The 19322-nt window shown below is 35.7% G+C and overlaps 2 protein-coding genes and 1 pseudogene across 3 annotated transcripts; 1 reads left to right on the forward strand and 2 right to left on the reverse strand.

Annotated features, from left to right (window-relative positions):
• Nucleotides 1–1119, reverse strand: LOC104789063 (uncharacterized). The gene has a single exon (XM_010514814.2). The coding sequence runs from the start codon at nt 1117–1119 to the stop codon at nt 1–3; it is 1119 nt and encodes a 372-aa protein (XP_010513116.2).
• A 12957-nt stretch (nt 1120–14076) lies between these two features.
• LOC104786315 (receptor like protein 22 pseudogene) lies at nt 14077–16609 on the forward strand (annotated as a pseudogene). Its single transcript, XR_015556947.1, has one exon. The product of XR_015556947.1 is annotated as a receptor like protein 22 pseudogene (transcript).
• Nucleotides 16610–17236: 627 nt separating this feature from the next.
• LOC104789065 (uncharacterized) lies at nt 17237–18349 on the reverse strand. Its single transcript, XM_010514815.2, has one exon. It carries the CDS (start codon nt 18335–18337, stop codon nt 17237–17239), a length of 1101 nt encoding a protein of 366 aa, XP_010513117.2. The 5' UTR covers nt 18338–18349.
• Between the last annotated feature and the right edge of the window lie 973 nt (nt 18350–19322).

The raw sequence follows: 19322 nt of genomic DNA on the forward strand, positions 1-19322 counted from the left end.
CTAACGAACTTTACGGGAGTTGGTAGGAAACGTCGTCTTGGTCACAGACTCTTGATCTCTGATCCTCTGTCTCCAAAGGTGAAGAAGGGCTGATGCCACATGGCAAATTTTGCGGTCTTTATGCTTTGTAAGTCCCTCAAGCTTTTCCATCATCCTCCTTGGCTCTTTAGGTTTTGGAGTGATATTTATTTTCTTGAGTAACTCTAGTGCGTCAATGCAGCGAGAGGCCCCTAGTTTACCCGAGAGAATGCCCTTAGCGTTGGCCACATCAGCAGCTTTCTTTGCTGCTTCGAACAGCTTCACCATCTCATCCACTTTCTTGTTCTTCAGCTCCTTTTCTGTTGTAGTCTTCTTTGTCAATGAACCGGAACTTGGTACGTAGCCAATATCTTCACGTGGCTTCTTCACCGTACCATCCTCCAAAGCGTCACATCTTCTCTTTACGTTGAGCTGCTTTAGATCATTCTTTGTATCTTTCTTAAAAAATTTCTCGTCCCAAGTCTCAGATTTATGATCCTCTTTCTGTTTCAGCACCAAAACGTCGTTCCTTGCTTCTTTCTTAATATTCTCTGTTTCACGAGTCAATGATCTATGATCTTCTTTCTTATCCAATTCCGAGAGTTTGATCGTTTTCTTAATCTCTACCGCTTCAAGATGAGTTTGATAACTCTCGTCTTTTTTATTCTTCAACAGCGAGATGGTGGTGGCTTCACGAGACATAGATCTCCGTTCTTCCCTCTTCTTCAACTTTGAACACCTTATTAGAACATGCTTCTTCCTCTCTAGACGAGCCTTGGTAAGAGTAGCTTGGAAAGAGTTGTCGCTTCCTTGGGTGTAGATTGTCTTTAACCACGAATGAAACAAGCCTTGCGCTGCCTCCCGGATCTTAGGGTTCCTATGACTTCTCAAAGCCTCCAGCTTAGCTATTGATTCAGAATGTTCCATATCCTTCACGGAAAGAGACAGAGACTTCAAGTGCTTCAACATATCGATGCATCGCTCGACTTCGCCTGGCTCCCGTGTATTGTACGTAGCCTTAATTGCATCAGCACTCAAGTCACGTAAGTCAGATCTCTCTTTGGTAATCCTTACTCTCATCTTTTCTTCGTTCTTGATCATCATGAGTGGCTAGGGTTTCAGTGTATGTTGAAATCGAAATATGGAGGAGATTATGAGAAATAGTGGGAATATATATCTAACTTAGCCTAACCAAATCAGGTTTAGTTTTTTTCTTTTAAGACAAATCATATAAATCGGATAACATGAAATCGTAACAAATCCAACAAAAAAAGGAAACATGTAAGAAAAATCCTAATTAACCATACCAGTTTTTCAACCTTTTTTTTCTTTCTAATACGCGAGTCGGTTCCGTTTAAGGAAAAAAAAGTACAAGGAATAAATAATTTTCTTACAAAATGTATTATTTTCCTACAAAATATGTGGCATTGCAATATACAGTAAAACCTCTATAAATTAATAAAGTCGTTACCATGAAATTTTATTAATTTATAAAGGTTTTAATTTATCGATAAATTAATTAGTTACTAATTTATAGAGAGACTTTCCAAATTTGATAAAAAATATTAAAAATAAGATTTAATCTTTATAACTAATATTTTTATAAAATCAATTACAATGAAAATAACAATTATCATGTTTTTGAAGATAGCATTCAAAGATTTTTATATAGTAAAAATATTAAAAATGAACTCTAATAAAAATTAATGTGTAGATATATACATATATTTAGATAGTTTTATATAATTATTAGTTTATATTATTGATGGGACCATATATTTACAAAGAAATTTCAAAAGATTTATTATTTATTATATTATTGAATAGTGTCCAAAATTACACTAGTCCCAACTTGGAACCGGAGAAATTTATTAATTTATAGAGATTATTAATTTATCGAGTATTAATTTATAGAGGTTCTACTGTACATTTTAACTGAGGGCGACATTCAAATAAAAATATAAACTTTTTTTGGACAAACTCAAATCAATATATTTAATGTGACGTTTATATTAGAACGTAAACAAATATATTTTAGAAAAATGTTATCAGTTTAATTAATCCACTTGCTCTATGTATAAAAAACTACAAACCTGATATTCGGTATATTTTATTTTTGTGTGGTAAAATATCTACGTATTGGTCTTAATCTTAATTAGAAGACATGAAGGGATTACGTCATCTTTAATATGTAATCATCAAATTGTTTAACAGATGCATTTACCAGATTATAGTTAGGGTAAATCAATACTATAATTCCATAAAAATGGTTAAGTAAATAAATATTAAATAGTTTAACATTTTATCAGAAAATAAAAATGGTTAAATATGCATAATCTCTCTTTTGCACGGAAAAAGAAAAGTTAAACAATCATGACATGATAAATACACAACGTTACATATATGTAACTAGGTGGTAAAATGGTCTTCATTTTTTACGTGTATCAAAGTTCATATGGGGAGTAATAATCATAGTTAGCTTTTTCTCAAATATCCTCAAATTAGGCTCAAACTAAGAGGGGGTATTCAACTTGTTTATTTTAGGATTTGATAGGATTTTAAAATTTCAGAATTCTGAATGATTTTAGGAGATTTGATTATGTTTCAGAGTTATTCTATTAAAAAAAAAAGTGATTTTATGAGATTTCATTAGATTCTATGAGATTTATTAGTAAACTTTGAATGATTTTAAAATATTTTATAAAACCAAAAAAAGAAAACTCTATACCATAATATAACTAATCGCTTTGTGTTTGTGAAGGTGCTGGAAAGACGTAACTTTCGTCGCCACCACTATAGTACCTAATCTGGTCAAGCTAATTAACCTAATAACATATTTGATTGTTAACTTCAACAAAGAAAAAAAAAGCTTCAAGTGAGATGAAGTACAAAAGAAGAAGCTAAAGGAAGAAGATGAGCAAAAGGAAGAAGAGGGTCAACGACACATGAGGAACCAATACTAGCTGCCACGTGTAGAGGTGTCTCTCCATTGTTGTTCTCTTTTAGGAGGAGTGATGGGCAAAGATCAAGTAAGGCAGCGGTGAAATCCAGCCTCTGATGCTAGCTGCAACATGAAGAACGTTGTTGTTATAATGTGAAGAAGTCTCAAGAATGAATCTAAATCAAGTAAAGTTACCAAAATATACATGTGAAGAGGAATTCTTGGAGAGGAAGAACAAAAGAGAAGTCAGATTGAGGCTTTCTACCACATTACATTTCGAGTATCCTTTATAAACACTAACCGGAGGATCAAACACCTGCCATTATAAACAAACAACAACCATATTCCCATCCAAGAGAGAAACTACATATATATACACAAGAGACTATAAAGCAAGAAGTATTCTCACAGATGATCCAACTTGAGCTTGACAATTACTCAAATCCTTGTAAATGCCAATGACATCACCCTTCCGAACAACGAAAAACGTGTCCTTTACTTTATCCATAGCAGAAACAACGGTTGAGGAAGACATCTTGGATTTACCATACTTTGGTTCCTTTGGTTGATAAATAATGTTCAAAATCGGGAATTCATCTCTTGTGCCCCTATACCAGAAATTCATTTCTGCATACCCTCATTTATTCTCACTACCCCTTTTTCTAATGAAAGGACGAAACTACCCCTCTAACAATTTTTAAAGAATATTGAACATTCTAGTCGTACATACCCAACTTCTAGTTGTACCAGTTGCACCTCGCATAGTTGTACCATATATCCCCTAGTTGTACCAGTTGCACCATAGTTGTACCAGTTGCACCTCGCATAGTTGTACCATATATCCCCTAGTTGTACTAGTTGCATCCTAGTTGTACCAGTTGTACCCCGCATAGTGGGATTCGAACCCTGGGCGCGCGCGCGTGCGCATGGAGCTCGCAACCACTAAGCTACTGTGTTTTTCGTTGAACAATTACTGATTTAATTATATTTAACCTAAAACAATCTTCATTAAGGGTAATATTGTCCTTTTACCATTGAGGGAGTTTTGAGAAATTGTTTTGATAGAAAGGGTGTTATGAGATTTTAGCTCGTTCAAAATCTCACCTAACTATTTTCTTTGTATCTCGATCTTGTTAGCTGTAAATACAACTCTCCGGAAGCTCAGGTTATGTACTCTCTCCGTTTGATGTTTTAAGCAAAATACGCAAATTAAGAAGTTTTTACTTTAACAAGTTCAATCAATCAGAAACAATACTGCATAATATAAAATACTAAATTAATCTAAAATTTACATTGAAATTTAAAAACATTTTATTTTATGAAACAACAAACTTCTCCAAAACATCTTATATTTTGAAACGGAGAGAGTATTGATTGCTCGAGTAATTACCCGATACACTTAACCGCAAGGCAGTATATACGGGGTCGAATCCACAAGGACCAATGGTACACTAAAGATTTGCGAGAGTTGTAAATAGCTAAAGCGAACGAAAGATAGTTTGTTTGGTTTCAGAATTGTAAATAAAAATGCAAGAAATAAAAATCGATTAGCTTATAAGATTAAAACATTGGGTCATAGGGTATTTCAGAGATCAATGACTAATGAGAAAATGAAATATGGAATTCAATAATTAAGAACCGTTCTAGAACATGAACACAATAACAGACTAACCCTCTTTCAAGGCATTAGAACCTAAACTTGACTACTAGTTTGCTAAACTTTCATTTGCAACCTCCTAGCCAAATTTGCATTACAATCAAGTTTATTAAGTTCACAATGCGTCCCAACATCAACTTTCGCAGGCTATAAATACATTGCTCAATTCACACTCATTCAGGCATTCTATCGAACACTTTTGATGCATAGAAAAACTTAGAGGGGGGTATTAAACTTGTATTTTAGAAGATTGTAGAGTATTCTTAAAATCACTTGTTATTCAATTGATGATTTTTAAAAATCTTTTAAAATCCTATGTTATTCAACTTAGATTTATGTAAAATCATTTAAAATAATTCAAAATCCCTTGTTATTCAATCAAGATTCATAAAACTTATTTGAAATCTACTGTTATTCAAAATATCAATTTTTTTTTTAAAACTGCTACTTTAAATGATTCTAAGAGATTTTGGTTTGTTTTTTAGTTGAAAATACTCTCCCTCAAAATCATACCCTTTGAGGTAGAATTTTACAAGATTTTAGAAGAAAAAAAAAACTGTATTTTCTGGGAAATCAAAACTGAAAAAGGTCTCACCTCTTCACGTCCTCTAGCTATACATATGACACCTTCCCCCAGACTTGCTTCACACCGTCTCGGTGTGAAAACAAATCCAAGAAAAGAGGTCAAACAGATTCGAAAGAAATTTAAAAGAAAAAAAATTAGTAAAAAGTGAAATACCTGGTGGGTTGCCTCCCACAAAGCGCTTGTTTTATGTCATTAGCTTGACCCCATGAGCCATTAGGCATGATCGGGATCCGTTAGAGGAACCACAGTGCCCTCTTCTAGAGTTGAATCCCCAAGATATAGTTTGAGTCGCTGACCATTCACTGTAAACAGATTACCATTGGGGTCCCAAAGAACAACTGCACGTGAGGTTTCACTTCCTTGATGGTGAATGGACCGGACCAGCGTGATCGAAGCTTTCCTGGAAATAACTTGAGACGAGAGTTGAACAGTAGTACCTTGTCATTCTCTGCAAACTTTTTAAGGATAATCTTCTTATCATGAAGTGCTTTGGTCTTCTTTTTGTAGATTCTGGAGCTCTCATAAGCCTTCAACCGAATCTCATCTAACTCGTTAAGCTGAATAAGTCGTCTCTCTGCGGCAGCCTTAATATCAAAGTTCATCAGCTTTGTTGCCCATAATGCCTTGTATTCCAGTTCCACAGGTAGATGACATGCTTTGCCATAGATAAGGTTGAACGGTGTTGTTCCTATGGGGGTTTTAAAGGCGGTCTTATATGCCCATAGAGCATCATCAAGCTTCGCAGCCCAATCTTTCCATGACTTACCCACTGTTTTCTCCAAAATCTCTTTAATCTCTCGGTTAGAGATCTCTACTTGACCACTTGTTTGAGGATGAGAGGGTGTAGCCACCTTATGCTTTACACCATGCTTCGCCAACAGGTTCTCAAAAACTTTATTGATGAAATGTCGTCCACCATCACTAATCACCACCTGAGGAACTCCAAATCGAGGAAAGATAATTGTCTTAAACATCTTAAGCACCACTTTCGCATCATTGGTTGGACTAGCAATAGCTTCAACCCACTTAGAAACATAATCCACAGCAACCAGGATATACTCGTTTCCATAGGATGATGGGAAAGGCCCCATAAAGTCAATGCCCCACACATCAAACACTTCAACTTCAAGGATGAAATTTTGAGGCATCTCATTCCTCTTACTGATATTACCCTTCCTCTGACAAGCATCACACTTGGAGACAAACTCATGTGCATCATGGAACAATGTAGGCCACCAAAAACCAGCTTGTAGAACCTTTGTGGCTGTCTTGAAAGAAGCAAAATGCCCTGCATAAGCTGAAGCATGACAATGCTGGAGGATGCCATTTACCTCGCCTTCAGAAATACATCTCCTGAACAGTCCGTCTTTACACTTCTTATACAGATATGGTTCATCCCAATAGTAATGTTGAACATCTTTAAGGAACTTCTTTTTAGCATAGCCTGTTAATTCTGCTGGTGGAACATCATGTGACTAGTAGTTTGCAAATTCTGCATACCAAGGCAATTTACTTTTCACAGTGTGTACTGTCATGAGCTCAGCTATAGTTGAATAATGAGCCTTTTCCACCTCATCTAAGTAACCATCCTCAATTGAAGCAAGTTCTTCACCTTGAAGAGCATCATCCATTGGAACTCCTTCCTCTACTCTCAGCCTTGACAAGTTATCTGCTACTCCATTCTCAATGCCCTTTTTGTCTTTTATCTCCAAATCAAACAACTGCAGCAGGATAATCCATCTCAACAATCTCGGCTTGGCATCTTTCTTATTCAACAAGTGCCTCAATGCAGCATGATCAGTGTGCACAATCACCTTAGACCCAACAAGATATGATCTAAACTTCTCAAAGGCAAATACAATTGCAAGAAGTTCTTTCTCTGTTGTGGCATAGTTGAGCTGTGCTCCATCAAGAGTGCGACTAGCATAATAAATAACATGCAACTTCTTGTCTTTTCTCTGACCCAAAACAGCACCCACTGCATAGTCACTAGCATCACACATTACCTCAAAAGGTAGCTCCCAATCAGGTGGTTGAACAATTGGAGCACTCACAAGAGATTCTTTGATAGTTTAGAATGCTTTGAGGCAGTCATCATCAAACTCAAACTTCTGATCCTTGCACAGCAACTAAGTCAACGGTCTAGCAATCTTATAGAAATCCTTGATGAATCTCATGTAGAAACCAGCATGTCCTAGAAAACTTCTGACTTCCTTCACTAAAGATGGTGGTTGCATACTGGTCATGACCTCAATCTCAGCTTTGTCAACCTTGATACCCTTCTCTGAAATCTTGTGCCCAAGAACAATTCCATCCCTAACCATGAAATGACATTTCTCCCAGTTCAGAACCAAATGCTTGTCCTCGCAGCGCTGAAGTACCCTGCACAAATTAGACAAACAAACAGAAAAAGATGTGCCATGCACAGAGAAGTCATCAATGAAAACCTCCATAATATCCTCAATCATATCAGTAAAGATAGACATCATACAACGCTGAAAAGTAGCTGGAGCATTACATAATCCAAATGGCATCTTTCGATATGCAAAGGTACCATAGAGACATGTAAAGGTGGTTTTCTCTTGATCTACCGACAACGGCGCCAACTTGATTGCTCGAGTAATTACCCGATACACTTAACCGCAAGGCAGTATATACGGGGTCGAATCCACAAGGACCAATGGTACACTAAAGATTTGCGAGAGTCGTAAATAGCTAAAGCGAACGAAAGATAGTTTGGTTTCAGAATTGTAAATAAAAATGCAAGAAATAAAAATCGATTAGCTTATAAGATTAAAACATTGGGTCATAGGGTATTTCAGAGATCAATGACTAATGAGAAAATGAAATATGGAATTCAATAATTAAGAACCGTTCTAGAACATGAACACAATAACAGACTAACCCTCTTTCAAGGCATTAGAACCTAAACTTGACTACTAGTTTGCTAAACTTTCATTTGCAACCTCCTAGCCAAATTTGCAGTACAATCAAGTTCATTAAGTTCACAATGCGTCCCAACATCAACTTTCTCAGGCTAGAAATACATTGCTCAATTCACACTCATTCAGGCATTCTATCGAACACTTTTGATGCATAGAAAAACTTAGAGGGGGGTATTAAACTTGTATTTTAGAAGATTGTAGAGTATTCTTAAAATCACTTGTTATTCAATTGATGATTTTTAAAAATCTTTTAAAATCCTATGTTATTCAACTTAGATTTATGTAAAATCATTTAAAATAATTCAAAATCCCTTGTTATTCAATCAAGATTCATAAAACTTATTTGAAATCTACTGTTATTCAAAATATCAATTTTTTTTTTAAAACTGCTACTTTAAATGATTCTAAGAGATTTTGGTTTGTTTTTTAGTTGAAAATACTCTCCCTCAAAATCATACCCTTTGAGGTAGAATTTTACAAGATTTTAGAAGAAAAAAAAAACTGTATTTTCTGGGAAATCAAAACTGAAAAAGGTCTCACCTCTTCACGTCCTCTAGCTATACATATTTCTTTGTTTTTTTTTCCTCTTTCGTTGAGAACCTTCCCTTGGGTGGTTTAAATCTTGGATGGTCCTAGAATTTTCGTTTACACTAATAGTGTAATAATGTACGTTGCTGATTGTTTGGAGAAGATGCTCACGAGCAGTAGTACTAAGAGCAACTTTTGAAACCACACAGAAGTAAAGGAACCAAAAAAAAGTGTCTTTGTTTTTGAATTATTTATCAACCAAAGGAACCAAAGTATGGTAAATCCAAGATGTCTTCCTCAACCGTTGTTTCTGCTATGGATAAAGTAAAGGACACGTTTTTCGTTGTTCGGAAGGGTGATGTCATTGGCATTTACAAGGATTTGAGTAATTGTCAAGCTCAAGTTGGATCATCTGTGAGAATACTTCTTGCTTTATAGTCTCTTGTGTATATATATGTAGTTTCTCTCTTGGATGGGAATATGGTTGTTGTTTGTTTATAATGGCAGGTGTTTGATCCTCCGGTTAGTGTTTATAAAGGATACTCGAAATGTAATGTGGTAGAAAGCCTCAATCTGACTTCTCTTTTGTTCTTCCTCTCCAAGAATTCCTCTTCACATGTATATTTTGGTAACTTTACTTGATTTAGATTCATTCTTGAGACTTCTTCACATTATAACAACAACGTTCTTCATGTTGCAGCTAGCATCAGAGGCTGGATTTCACCGCTGCCTTACTTGATCTTTGCCCATCACTCCTCCTAAAAGAGAACAACAATGGAGACACACCTCTACACGTGGCAGCTAGTATTGGTTCCTCATGTGTCGTTGACCCTCTTCTTCCTTTTGCTCATCTTCTTCCTTTAGCTTCTTCTTTTGTACTTCATCTCACTTGAAGCTTTTTTTTTCTTTGTTGAAGTTAACAATCAAATATGTTATTAGGTTAATTAGCTTGACCAGATTAGGTACTATGGTGGTGGCGACGAAAGTTACGTCTTTCCAGCACCTTCACAAACACAAAGCGATTAGTTATATTCTGGTATAGAGTTTTCTTTTTTTGGTTTTATAAAATATTTTAAAATCATTCAAAGTTTACTAATAAATCTCATAGAATCTAATGGAATCTCATAAAATCACTTTTTTTTAATAGAATAACTCTGAAACATAATCAAATCTCCTAAAATCATTCAGAATTCTGAAATTTTAAAATCCTATCAAATCCTAAAATAAACAAGTTGAATACCCCCCTCTTAGAGTCTAAAACAAGGTGATCAGTCCTATTTTAGCATTACGATCATGTGAATCAAAGAACCTAAGGATTAAGAACTCCAAACAATAATTAAAACATCAATTCATTGAATCTCCTAATTGGAACCCTAAAACCCAATTGGAGAACTACTCACACATAGCAAAAGAGGAAACAAAAATCACAGATGATGAAAACATGATTAATTTGCAGAAATAATAAGAAAGGGTTTAGAAATCTTCTCCAAATTGTCAATGAGGATCAATCTCTAGAATCCCAAAAGAGTGGCTTACAAAAAGTCTCAGGTAGCAGAAAGAAAGTGTAGAATAAAACTTAGAATAAAACTTAGGGTTTTTCTCCCAGCAAATAAAAGGTATTTATAAAACTCTCAAAATAGGGTAAAAAAAGGTAACGGCCTAGTTAAAACATTTCTCAGCCATGCGGGTATTTTAGGTAGGCGGGTTTTGACGTGAAACTTTCCGGTTCAGACTTCGCTTCTCAGCCAGGCGGGTTCCTCAGATAGGCGGGTTTTAACGTGAAATTTGCCGGGTCAGACTTCGCTTCTCATCCAGGTGGGTTCCTCAGATAGGAGGGTTTTAACTTGAAAGTTGCCGGGTCAGACTTCTCTTCTCAGCCAGGCGGGTTCCTCAGATAGGCGGGTTTTAACGTGAAATTTGCCGGGTCAGACTTCGCTTCTCATCCAGGCAGGTTCCTCAGATAGGCGGGTTTTAACGTGAAAGTTGCCGGGTCAGACTTTGCTTTTCATCCAGGAGGGTTCCTCAGATAGGCGAGTTTTGGCGTGAAAGTTGCCGGGTTAGACTTTGTTGCTTAGCCAGGCGGGTTCCTCTGGTAGGCGGGTTTTCACGTGAACCAACATTCATCTCATATGCTTGTTTGTATCCAGAATAGCTCATTTTCCTCCAATTTCCTCCAAAGTGTCCTAAAACCTGTAAAGACTCGATAAAGAACTAAAAGACTCCAAAAACACACTTTGACTCAATAAAAAGTGTAATATAAGAGAGAAAACAAAGACTTAGAACCGATAAAAACACCATATATCAAGTATTATTTATATATATGTGCATCAACTTTTTGTGCACCTGCTTTGACATTCACGTAATAATCAATTATCTTCAATGGTTATTATTCACCTAATTCAAACAATAAACACGAGGCGTTTGTTATATACTCTTATCATCCTACTATATTAATTGAGAAGTACAAATATGAAACTAACCTTAAAATTTGTAAAAAATTACATTCAATTACCATTAGAAAAAATTAATTAATTTAAATAAATATAACTAATTAAAAATTAAAAACACTCACATATCAAATATTAAAAAATCTAAGAAAATCTAAAAAAATATTTCCTCTCTCTAATAAATTATAGACGAAATTACTAATTATTATTTTTTAAAAAAATATATAAACCAATCAGAATTTTAAAAATTAAGATTTTATATCCAAGTATACAATACAATTATTTTTAATAACTAAATTCAAAGATTTTGTTAAGTTTTCAAATTATGATTCTCCTATCATCTTTATTTTATTTTATTTACAAATTTTTTTGGAATTTTCATATAATACGTATAATTTAAAATGCATATTGTTTTCTGCATATGTTGTGATTTGAATTTTTTTAAACGAAGATATATTACTCATTGTGTGAAAATGTGCGTTTTAATTTCCACATTGGCAGGTTGGTAAAACTAAATTTATATAAATGATAAATTAATAATTTTTATTTGCTCACAATTATAATATTAAAATTACTATTTTATATTTCACAAAATAATGATGCAAATACAACAAACAAACAATATAAAACTGTAATAATACGTCAAAAATAAAATACTATAATATTCTAAAATAATTAGTTTTCAAATAGACTAATAGATTTACATAACAATTTAAAATAAATATTATCTCAAACAAAATAACTTTTTTTAAAAAATAAAACAATTGACTACAGTTCTGAGTCCTCTCTCTCTCTCTCTCTCTCTCTCAAAGCGCCGTTTCTATAGTAACCGTTCTTCGATCTCCATCAGTTCCGGCCGGCGCTGGCTTCTCCGGCGTCGGTCGGCTCTTTATCCTTAATTCCAGTTCTTCAATTTCTCTTTCTATATAGTTTTTTTAGTTAATTATATTGGCAAATCCGTATTCCAACTCCCCATCATTTGCTCCATTGGAAAGACGATGTGGACAGATCTGAGTCCAACAACTTTCCTGGCACCATTCTCGGCATGTATGGTGTTTCATCAAACCCAAAATTCACCGAGAGTCTTGCATTTGAGTCGGAAAAGGGTTGTGTCGCTGTTTCGTCTCCGTCGCGGTTGGAATTTTCTTCAAACTCGCGTTTTCATTCTCTTCTTCTGGAAGAGTATATTTCTGACCTTACTCAAACCACAGCCCAAGAGTAATTGTGTCAGTCTCTTTCCATCTCTGATTGATGGTTGTCGTTTCATATCCCATATATGTTCTGTTCAATCTAATTTGCATATTTACTACATGAGAAACAGAGATCAGATTAAGATTTGGGATCCTGGAGTAACCTTTGGTGATTCTATTGTTTGGGGGATGGGTTTAGGACTACATCAATTAGGCTATTGTTGTACTATCATATCGAAATTAATGGTGGGATTGATCACATATGGGCGACAATATATTATTGGTAATGGGCATACATTGAGTTTGAAGAACGTTTTAACAAAGCTTCGATGCGACTTTATTGTCATGATAGGGTCACAAGGAATTAGTTTTTATGATACTCAGGTTACGTTGTTGATCCAGTTTGTTCAAGAGATGGAGATGACTTGGCTTATTCCCGTGGCAATGATTTTACATTTGCAAAGTCAAAAACTTCCGGTTGTGCCTATTCCAATACATTGCTTTTTGGGTGTTGTTGGTGATGGTGTTGGCCAAAGTATAAGATCAAATAAAGTATTGTGGGTTTCTCTGAATATTACAAAGTCGATATATGTCAGAAAGACTTTGGTACGGAAGCATTGATACCATTATGTCTACATTTCAGAGTTATGTTTGGACACATTGGGTTTACAGTTATGGTTCGCAAAAAGAAAGTTCGGCCACAAGATGCTGCATGCAAATCGTAACAGAGAAAAATCAAATATGAAGTTGGACAATAACCAGTTTTATGAACGGTTAGCGAGTAAGACTACTCTTCGGAAAGCATCGTCAATCTCCCTTCTACTGTATTTTTCTTAATGCATGGCGCATACATCTGCGTATGTAATAATTGTGTTACAATAATTCTGTATAAAAGCTTTATAAATTACTCTTTATTTGAATTTAATGGAAATCTGATTTGTAGAAAAAAAACAATAATTTTTATTATTATATTATAATTTTTTTTTAATGTTGATCCGTGCTTTAAGCACGGGATATAACTTAGTATACAGATATATAGTACTACAAAATAACTAGTTATGTTTAATTTCTTTATTCAAACTAATAATAACAATGAAAACTAGTTACGTGGGAATGTACAGTAGTAGTATGTGTTGACCAGAAACATGCAAATCAGTTGTTGACCGTGGATTCAGTTTAAGGAAGACCAAAACTGAAACTCGGCTGAGAGTGAGGCGTCACCAACCCTGACATTGAAAGAAATGTAATTAGTCGTATTTTTTTAATAATATGTAGTATAATATATACGTATAATAACTGTCACGCAATCTATTATATATCTGAAAATTTTCTTAGAGTTTCTAGAACTCAAGCCACGTGAAATTTTTCCTAACACAAAAAAAAAAAGAAAAAATCGAATGTAAACAATTTAAATGTCCACATGAACTCACAATTCCTCTTGTTATTTTTCTTAAAAACGTTCCTGCTATACTAAAATTTCCATTACTTCGTTAAAGTGTTGACCAGGAAGAGAGTCTACACTTAAAAACGTTCCTGCTAATGTAAAATTTCCATTACACAGAAGATCAAAGAAAGATAAAAATTAAAGGCACCGCGTAAAAAAATATATAAGCCAATATAATTTTGTTGTTTTTAAGCCATGTTGTTATTATAATAATTTGATGACTTTTGTGAGTTTCATACACTCAAGCCACGCGAAAGCCGTCATAGTTTACAACTTGTGTGACTATATAAACAAGGCGACAAGGGATTGATGATGATTCACAAGCCAAAGAAAATATCCGATTGTGCTTCCTAAAATTTTCACAGTACTTATCCATCCAAAATGTCGAACTCGTTTTGGGGATTAGTCTCTCTCGTTTCCATCCTCCACTGTGTCGCTGCTCTCCGATGTCGTCCAGACCAAACCGAGACACTTAAACGTTTCAAAAACGAGTTTCAGTTCTCCAGCATCTGCAGCGACGACATCAACTTCTTCAGCGGTGTGGTTTGCGATAACACGACTGGTGCAATTACGTTTCTTGAACTCCCCGGTGGATGTTTACGTGGAACTCTGAGACCAAACAGTAGCCTATTCGAGTTAAGTCATCTCCGTCACCTAAACCTCTCTTTCAACAACTTCGATTCTTCTCCCTTGTCCTCTGCTTTTGGTCAACTCAAAAATCTTGAGGTTTTGCTTCTCTCCTCTAATGGCTTTGCCGGCCAAGTTCCTTCTTCGATACGTAACCTACCCAAATTATCCAAATTACAGCTTTCCCACAACAAGCTCACTGGTAGTTTAGATCCATTTGTACAGAATCTAACCAAGCTAGATCTTTCTTTTAATCAATTCTCTGGAACCATACCTTCTTCTCTCATCACCATGCCTTTCCTGTCTTTTCTTGATTTGAGCGACAATCATCTCACTGGCTCATTTGAAATCACTAATATTTCTTCGTCTAACCTCGAGATTTTACTACTTGGGAATAACCATTTTGATGCAGAGATCATAGATCCTATTTTAAAGTTGGTTAATCTCCAGTATCTCAGCCTCTCTTCCTTAAACATAAGCCATCCGGTTGACTTAACAATCTTCTCTTCTCTCCGATCTTTGTCATACCTTCATCTTTCCAGAACCAGTTTAACACCATGGAGTGTGAATTCAGACATCGGAGTTCCAAAGGATATGGAGATCTTGATCTTGTCCGGATGCAACATCAGTGAATTCCCCAGATTCTTGAAGTCCTTAAAGAAGTTATCGTTTTTAGATCTTTCCAACAACAGAATCAAAGGGGACATTCCTGATTGGTTATGGAGTCTTCCTCTTTTAGCCTCTCTGGATCTTCACAACCATTCATTCACCGGATTCAAAGGTTCGCTGGATGATGTTTTAGCCAATTCATCGGTACAAATATTAGATATTGCTTCAAACTCTTTCAAAGGTTCATTCCCTAATCCACCGGTCTCCATCATCAACTTGGCTGCTTGGAACAATAGTTTCACAGGAGAGATACCTCTCTCAGTCTGTAACCGAACCGCTCTCGATCTTCTTGATCTATCCTACAACAACTTCACCGGCTCAATCCCTCCATGTATGGGTAATTTTACCATAGTGAATCTCCGGAAAAACAAGTTGGAAGGAAACATTCCAGATGAATTCTATAGTGGTGCTTTGACACAGACATTTGATGTTGGATACAACAGGCTAACCGGAAAGCTTCCAAGATCACTCTTGAACTGCTCTCTCCTAAGGTTTCTAAGTGTGGATCACAACAGAATCAATGACTCGTTTCCCTTCTCGCTCAAGCCATTGCCAAATTTGAAAGTCCTTATTCTCCGTTCAAATAGATTTTGGGGTCCTATATCTCCACCTGATGAGCAAGGTCCTCTTGCATTTCCCAAGCTCCAAATACTTGAAATATCGCATAACAGATTTACCGGAACATTACCAATAAATTACTTTGCGAACTGGAGTGCAACATCCGCCAAGATGAATGATGAAAAGAGGCTATATATGGGATTTTATTCGTATGATCAGTTTGGCTATGAAGATACGTTGGATTTGCAATACAAAGGTCTATACATGGAGCAAGGAAAAGTTCTTACTTTCTACTCTGCCATTGATTTCTCTGATAACAAACTCGAAGGAGAGATTCCAGTATCTATTGGTCTTTTGAATACATTGATTGCCCTCAACTTATCAGACAACTCATTCAATGGACATATCCCTATGTCTTTCGCCAATGTGACTGAGCTCGAGTCATTAGACCTGTCAGTTAACAATCTTTCAGGGGAGATTCCACAAGAACTCGGGAGACTATCGTATTTGGCATACATAGATGTGTCTAATAATCAGCTCACTGGTAGAATACCACAAGGGACACAAATCATAGGTCAGCCTAAATCCTCATTTGAAGGGAATCGAGGGTTATGTGGTCTTCCTCTTGAAGAAAACTGTTTAAGGGAAGACACACCATCCACACATGAGCCCAAAGAAGAAGATGAAGAAGGAATATTGGAGTGGAGAGCAGCAGCAATAGGGTATGGGCCAGGAGTGTTGTTTGGACTGGCAATAGGACATGTTGTTGCATTGTACAAGCCTTGGTGTTTCATCAAGATTGATGGTCAGAACATTCTCAGAGGCATCAGACACCTTTAGGATTGATTTGTTTCTTTTTATTTACTTTTTTGTGTGTGTGTAATTTTGATCTGTGAATGTGTCTCCAGTTACTGAAAAACATGATTATGGCATGTCATGTGTAAAAATAAAATGTGGAAACATATGAAGCAAAATAAAATGTGGGATCTTATTTGTCAACGGGCGAAAAGCCGAAAACATGTGAGTTTTTTTGAATAATGGAAACTTTATTAACCCTTAGTGTTTAGGGTTTTCTACAAAATTGTAAGGATAAAAAATACGCATTAAACCGACTCCCGTATTAGGTTTGTTCAAATCAATTTAATCACATTATAATTAATTTCTTATAAGAATCGGAACCTGATGTTTTTTACTTTTGTTTTAATACCTTATCGTATGTTTTCCAATCTGAACAGTGAGTATCTGTCAATGTTTTGTTTTGGAGACACTAATCATGATTGGTTCTTGGCTTCTTTCTCTCTCAATCACTCTCGCCGGGCGGCCGGGATTAGATTCAAAAAAACAAAGCATAGAAAATTTAACAAAAAAAGTGTAACCAAAAAGACAAAGCATAGAAAATTAAAAGGCAGAAAATTTAACGAGTTTAGATTCAAACGTGGAACCCTACATCACGCCGGGATGATGAAAAAGATCACGAAAATCCACTAATCTAGCTTGTTCCACACACTTATATTTTTTATACTATTTTCCATAACCTTTAGAATCTACCAGAGACTTTTGTTTTTTATTCAAGCCGTGATTTTCACATCTTTGTTGATTCTCTGATGGAGCCTTGACCGCAGCTATCTAACGAGCTTCACGAGAGTTGTTAGCAAACGTCTTGGTCACAGACCTTTTACGCACTTGATCTCTGATCCTCTGTCTCCAAAGGTGAAGAAGGGCTGATGCAACATGGCAAATTTTGCGGTCTTTATGCTTTGTAAGTCCCTCAAGCTTTTCCATCATCCTCCTTGGCTCAGTAGGCTTTGGAGTGATATTGATTTTCTTGAGTAACTCTAGTGCGTCAATGCAGCGAGAGGCCTCTAGTTTACCGGAGAGAATGCCCTTAGCGTTGGCCACATCAGCAGCTTTCTTTGCTGCTTCGAACAGCTTCACCATCTCATCCACTTTCTTGTTCTTCAGCTCCTTTTCTGTTGTAGTCTTCTTTGTCAATGAACCGGAACTTGGTACGTACGCAATATCTTCACCTGGCTTCTTCGTCTGACCAACCTCCAAAGCGACACGTCTTCTCTTCATGTTAAGCTGCTTTAGATCATTCTTTGAATCTTTCTGAAAATATTTCTCGTACCAAGTCTTAGATTGATGATCCTCTTTCTTTTCCAACACGAAAACGTCGTTCCTTGTTTCTTTCTTAATCTTCTCTGTTTCACGAGTCAATGATCTCTGAACTTCTTTCTTATTCAACTCCGAAAGTGTTCTCGTTTTCTTAATCTCTACCGCTTCAAGAGTCTGAGAACTCTCGTCTTCTTTATTCTTCAACCCCGAAAAGGTGGTGGCTTCATGAGACGTAGATCTCCGTTCTTCCGTCTTCTTCAACTCCGAACACCTTGTGAGAACATGCTTCTTTCTCTCCAGACGAGCCTTGGTAAGAGTAGCTTGGAAAGAGTTGTCGCGTCCTTGGGTGTAGAATGTCTTCAACCACGAATGAAATAAAACTTGAGCTTCCTTACGGATCTTAGGGTTCCTATGACTTCTCAAAGCCTCCAGCTTAGCTATTGATTCAGAATGTTCTATATCCTTCACGGAAAGAGACAGAGACTTCAAGTGTTTCAACACATCGATGCATCTTTCGACTCCGCCTGGTTCCCGTGTATTGTACGTAGCCTTCATTGCAGCAGCAGTCAAGTCACATAAATCAGATCTCTCCTCGACAATACTTACTCTCATCCTTTCTCCGTTCTTGATCGTCATGAGTGGCTAGGGTTTCAGTGTAGGTTGAATCGAAATATGAAGAGATTATAAGGAATAGTGGAAATATATATATATCGATCAAACTAAGCATGACCAAATCAGGTTTTTTCTTAAAACAAATCTAATAAATCAGATAACATGATATCGTAACAAATCCAACCAAAAAAAGGAAACATGTAAGCAATTAGCAAAATCCTAATTAATTAACCATACCAGTTTTTTTTAACTATTTGTATTTTTTTCCCTAATACGCGAGTCGGGTACAAGGAATTAATTATTTTCTTACAAGATGTATTATTTTCCTACAAAATATGTGGCATTGCAATATCTTACACATATTAATTGAGACCGGCATTTAAATAAAAATAGAAACTTTTTTTGGACATACTCAAAGAAAATTATTTTATGTGTCGTACGTGTTTATATAGAACACACACACAAAAAAAAAAGTTATCAGTTTAATACTTTAATTAATACACTTTTGTATGAATAAAAAAATTACAAACTTGATATTCGATCTCTTTTATTTTTGTGTGCATGGTAAATATCTGCGTTTTGAGGCACAATCAAAATGATGAGGACACTAAAGGTAAAGGATTAAGTATGTTTAAAATAGTTGTATTTATAAAGCTAGACATATAACTACTACCATGGTAAAATGCTCTACAGTTTTTTACGTGTATCGATCAAAGTTCATATGGGGAGGAAATCATAGCTAGCTTTTCTCAAATATCCTCGAAACTAATGTTCAGCCAGCGACTTCAAAATCTTCTCGTAATTTTTTTCTTTGTATCTCTGGTTAGCTTTAAACACAACTCTCCGGAAGATTACTCAGGGTATGTATATATATGTATGTTCAGCAATTGTTGTTTTACTTCTTACATGAATACATAAACACTTGCGTTGACATTCGCCTAATAAGTAATAACCAACTAGGTAATAACCCGTGCTGTTGCATAGA

This window comes from Camelina sativa, chromosome 5, assembly GCF_030686135.1.
Source record: "Camelina sativa cultivar CO46 ecotype springtype chromosome 5, ASM3068613v1".
In the NCBI taxonomy this organism is placed as follows: Eukaryota; Viridiplantae; Streptophyta; class Magnoliopsida; order Brassicales; family Brassicaceae; genus Camelina; species Camelina sativa.

What these genes read in the sequence shown, in the direction of transcription:
- LOC104789063 (XM_010514814.2), bottom strand. Translation starts at nt 1,119, where the DNA reads ATGATCAAGAACGAAGAAAAGATGAGAGTAAGGATTACCAAAGAGAGA.
- LOC104789065 (XM_010514815.2), bottom strand. Translation starts at nt 18,337, where the DNA reads ATGAGAGTAAGTATTGTCGAGGAGAGATCTGATTTATGTGACTTGACT.